This window comes from Limulus polyphemus, unplaced genomic scaffold (genome assembly GCF_000517525.1).
Source record: "Limulus polyphemus unplaced genomic scaffold, Limulus_polyphemus-2.1.2 Scaffold61, whole genome shotgun sequence".
Taxonomy (NCBI): Eukaryota; Metazoa; Arthropoda; class Merostomata; order Xiphosura; family Limulidae; genus Limulus; species Limulus polyphemus.
Genome location: NW_013665671.1, coordinates 351,278 through 356,337, shown reverse-complemented (window position 1 = coordinate 356,337; position 5,060 = coordinate 351,278). Strand labels below are relative to the sequence as shown.

Genomic DNA, 5,060 nt, shown 5'->3' with positions numbered 1-5,060 from the left:
AATCAACAATATATGTGTGTACGTGAACGCTAGTGTTAGCGTCAGTATTGTTACGTAAAACTGAAATTTCAAGAAATTCTCCCTACGCCTATAAATATAACTAACGCGACGCGCCAAAAAACAGTAGCTATTATTGGTGTGCTATAAACTTCTGAAGCTATAATTGTGATTAATGCTTATTAATCGGAAACTACAGATATATTGACCGGGAGCTTTTATAAACTTCGAACGATAGAAACTATTTAACTTCTGTGGATTCACACCGGACATTAGTACTTTTACGAAAACATTACCTAACGTCATCGATGGAAACTCGATCTGTAATCGGCGTGTGATCAGCGAGAACTACAGGGCTAGCTAGCTTCCAAATAGATGAATTATACCTACGTCAACTCGAAATGAACTCGCTCATCGTCAACCCTCGATAAGATAACAAGAAAGTTCGAAACTAGAAAGAAGACTTTGTATTGCTTGTTAGTTTGTGAAACTTTTGTATATAAATCATTGTTCGTAATAACTATTTATAATAACTGTTATTGTATATTGCATTGTTGTTTGTGTATTAAAACATATTTGTATTAAAAAATAAAACTGTGTATCGGTCTTGTTGGCAAATATCATAAATTGGAGATATCAGCAAATATTTAACTACTATATCTAAATTACAATTTAACTCAGTTTTAGGCTATTCAAAATTGCACTACATAACAATATATATATACAAATAGAAACACAAAGATATTTCACTTAACTGAGCAAAACTGTTTCTAAAAAAGCCTACCAATTCAAATATACCTATTCTAATCGCGATACGATTCATATGAAGTAGTGTTCTTAACGTTCCTGGAAAATTAAACCTTTTCCTAAACTAATAAACAGTCCTAACCTTTTCTGTTTTTGTCTCAGTAAGATAGAAAAATATATTATAACTGAATAAGTTGTATAAAATGGAAAAAAGTGCATTTCATAGACTTAAAGCCTAAGTAGGACTAGCTTATACAGGTGAGCACATAAAGGTAACAGATATTTCTAATAGAAGACATTTGAATGGCATATTCTGGGATAAATGGATGTTTCAAGGTTATACGCCGACAAAATACAGGTCGGTGTTGGAATCTGAAATGGTGGCCGTGGAGTTCCGCATGCCTAACCCAACCTTCAGGGAATGACGTCACCTGGAATCTGTGCCAACAATACATATTTTTTAAGTAAAACGAATTACCGAATTAATTCAGTGAAATAATAGCTGTGGTGAGTGGGTCATGCCTCAGTTCAACACACTTACGGGTGTCCAATTACAGGCAGTGTTCTTCATTTGTACACACAATGGATATTATTATAATTTCACTGAATAATTTAATTAGAGTTTATTTCAAATGTTGTTACTCTTTACTATGGATATTATTAACAGCATCCTTGTCTAAGAATTTAAATGTCTGCTTGTAATTACAAACAGAAACAGTAGAAATGTACTGCGTTGTATAAAAATATACAAAGTCATTGAATGTAGATTGAATACAATTTTGAAAGTACTTCCTAACAATTGCTTGCTTGTGTTTCTAGCGCAAAGTTTTGCAATGTCATCGAATTCTAGTTTTATAATCCCTCAAGCTTACCGCTTAAACACCGAGGGATGGGTGGGGGTACTACCTGTGAAAGAGAAACAGCGCGAAAAACAATTCTAACTGAACTGTGTAACTTCCCGTCGGCAATTTTGATATATATTTAGTTCTTATACGTCTAGATTTTGTTATAGAACTATTTATTTGAAAATCGTATCATGGCTTGTACTGAAAATTGTGTTGATTAATTTACGAACATAAAAGCTATTCTTGCGGCTACAATAAGTACTAGATAATATATATAGTTTACTTGCGTGTGTAGTAAGAATTTAAAAAATTCCCTGTTTCCAGTTTCAGAGGTTGAAAATGTTGAGAACATCTTTTTTATATGAAATAAGAATGCAAAGACTTGTCTTCAATTCAAAATGAAAGCTTCTAAAGCTGTAAACAAAACGACAGTTACTAAGCATTGATTGCTATAACTCTTTGTTTCTCCAACTCATGAAGATAGCTTATTTGATACGTGTTTGTATATTCAGGAATTTAAAGGAACATGAAAAGAGATGGAGCTATAATGGTAGATAACCTTCTACTTACAGTAAACCAGAAAAACAAAGTAAGTTAAGAGATAAAATAAATACAAAAAAAAAACTCAAGTAATGAGTCATTTGGAGGATGCTATAGCAAGGATAAAGAATTAAAAGATCCTTAGTGATGTAAATGGTTTTCAATACAAGCCACTACTAAGAAATAATTAATGTTGAAAAACCTTATTTGAGAAAAAAATTATTTATTATCTTACACTAATTTAACCATGTATTTTATATGTATGTTTAACTGTTCATTTCTTCATTGTTTTCTAAAGGTAATTTTAAGGGCATCAGAAAAAAGGGTTCACAATTAGATTTGAATTTATTTCACCATATTCAATTATTTCTCTTCATATATTAATTAGGTATTACTTTAAAGTCTGATATATAACAGAACTAGAACGACTCATACTTGGTAGCTAGTAGCAGTTCTTTTCTTCTGTACACTTCTGTTGGGTCACTGTGGTTTCTGCATAAATACTCTGCTACCTGGCGGGAGGGAAATTCGGTCTCGCATACATATCCGAAATCTCGTGCCAGATGGATTGCTTCACCTAAAATTTGAGAATGAAAAATTAAAATGATTAAAACAAACTGAAAATACAGAAAAATAATAATGACATTCACAAACAATAAATATAATCGCAATAAGCATTTAACCAAGTAATATATTTTTACTAAAACTATTCTCTGGATTACTTTATTCGTCACATTTTCTCATTAACACTTGCTAATAAACACGAATCTAGCACAGACACAAATTTAACCGCAAATTGGTTGGTGTCTTCCGTGATTTGTCATTTTCTCCTTAATATTATCAGGTTAGAACTAGGGGTGCTTATCTCATCATAGTAGTCGATACGATACAGAAGTTTTACCAAGGTTTGTTACAAAGTTTGACAGTCTTGTCTGTAATTTAATATCTATATTACTAGCATTGTATTATTTAAGTACTTCACACTTTACAGTGCTTTTTCAGGTTCTCAGGTTTGATCAACTAAATGGCAGCTGTCAAGAGAAGTAAAACAATATAAAAAAGTTAATATCTGTCTATCTATTTTGTTATTGTTAATTTGTTATGTTACTTTCCATGTAATGATTTTGATAAAAGATATGAAGACAACATGTAGTACTCATTACTCATCTTCCTTTATTAAATCATTAATTTTTAGCAAAAATATTTTTATAAATTTTGATTTTTTTTTTCTGTACAAAAGACTTATAATGTTTACTGAAAGCTTGCCAAATTTCGTGAAGATACATAAATCGTATCGTATCGCCACACCTTTAGTTAGAACTATAAAAAGGCGATCTTTACATCAATGTCTGACTAAACGTGTAATGAGTTTTGGATACGAAAGAACCGTTAACGGTGAAAACGCAAAGTCATTATAAAGGTGATATAAATAAGGCTAACCATTTCATAGCCTTGGAACTAAAATCGTATATTAATCGAATACAAAACAATATTAACAATAAAATTTATTATTTCAGTTTTTATTAAATGACCTGTTAGGGACTTTATATTCTCTAAAAATATATAATATTTAGTTAAAATGTACTTTTGTAAACCACTTTTTATTTTTATCCAACGAAAATTTATTGAATTAAAAAAACATTAATGTGGGAAGAAGTTTTTAAACTTGATTATTACAACCGCTGATGTACAAAAACCGAATTATTCATTTATGTATCTAACTGCACGCCGACTTTTATGTTTAAGAAAGCCCAGTTGCTTCACAAACTATCTCATGGATATTGTTTTTGTTCTGCTTCATAAACTCTTTTTGGACAGTGAAATATCCTAGATTGATAAATATATGATCTGCTATAAAGAACCATATTTAGGTCGTTTAGTTCATTACTTATGATAAATTATAGATTTGTAACGACAAAATCATAATGGAACAAATAGAACAAAATAAAAGCTTTGAGTGTATTGTAATCACATTGCTTAACATGGTACTGATATATACAAAATAAACATAGTCTCAGACCAGAATATTGGCATTTTTAAAGCGTTTGTTCTGGATAGCAGTTACAAAACTAAACGAGTTTCACTCGCGCCATGCAGTTGATAAAGAATTTCAGAGAAAGAATGTTTTTACTTTTTTGGTCAGGCAAATCTGTTCAGACTATAAAGAATAGGTTAAAGAATATTATTTGGTAATATGCTAAACATTTGGGGATCAAGTACTTGACCTCATTCGCAAGACTTAATGAAGTATTAGCACATACTTCAGTCATAAAAAAACTGAGCCCCACTAGCGTGTCCACTGGGGTGGCAGCATGTCCACATTGGAGACCTCTACACCCCGAAGCCCCCTCCCCAATTAGTTTTTTTAATTTTAGAATCCCCCTCCCCATCCACATGCTACTCCAATGACATGAACATGCTAACTTTGGCAGGGTAGTCGTAAGTCATATTAGATAACTTGAAACGAAAGAATATCTCTAATAAGATAAGACTTAAAATGGGTTTAAATGATAGTTCTCTAACCAGATAAGATCTAGGATGGGTTTAATGATAGTTTGAAACACCATCAGGCCGCCATGAAGCTGTGCAGAGAGAACCCGAGATACTTACGTTTTTTCATAATGGAAATAATAAATACATATTTCTTAAAGGCAAAATTTTTTATTTCTTTTGTATCTGATAACATTTTGACCCCTTTCTGATACGTCCATCTGCTTTCCCCTCCCACCAGATAAAAAAATCCTAGTAACGCCACTGGTAAGACCATCTCTGGACTGAAAATACGCCCTTAATGCAGTAACATACTTTTTGACATCATAACACATACAATCAAGAGATGTGGAAAGCGGGCCACTTCCACTGAATTATTAAAGATCTGTTTTAAAAAAATCATTGTTTTATTGTCAAATGCTGAGAATGAAATTCCCTTCC

General features: G+C 31.8%; 1 protein-coding gene across 3 annotated transcripts in view; it reads right to left on the bottom strand.

Moving 5' to 3' along the window:
• The window catches only part of LOC106464510 (transcription factor AP-2-beta-like), a 145,816-nt gene that overhangs the window by 3,814 nt on the left and 136,942 nt on the right, over positions 1-5,060 (bottom strand). For all 3 annotated transcript variants that reach the window (XM_022392705.1, XM_022392709.1, XM_013924660.2), the window contains exon 6: positions 2,565-2,706. In XM_022392705.1, the coding sequence (XP_022248413.1) occupies positions 2,565-2,706 (142 nt within the window). The remainder of the gene's footprint in view (positions 1-2,564; positions 2,707-5,060) is intronic.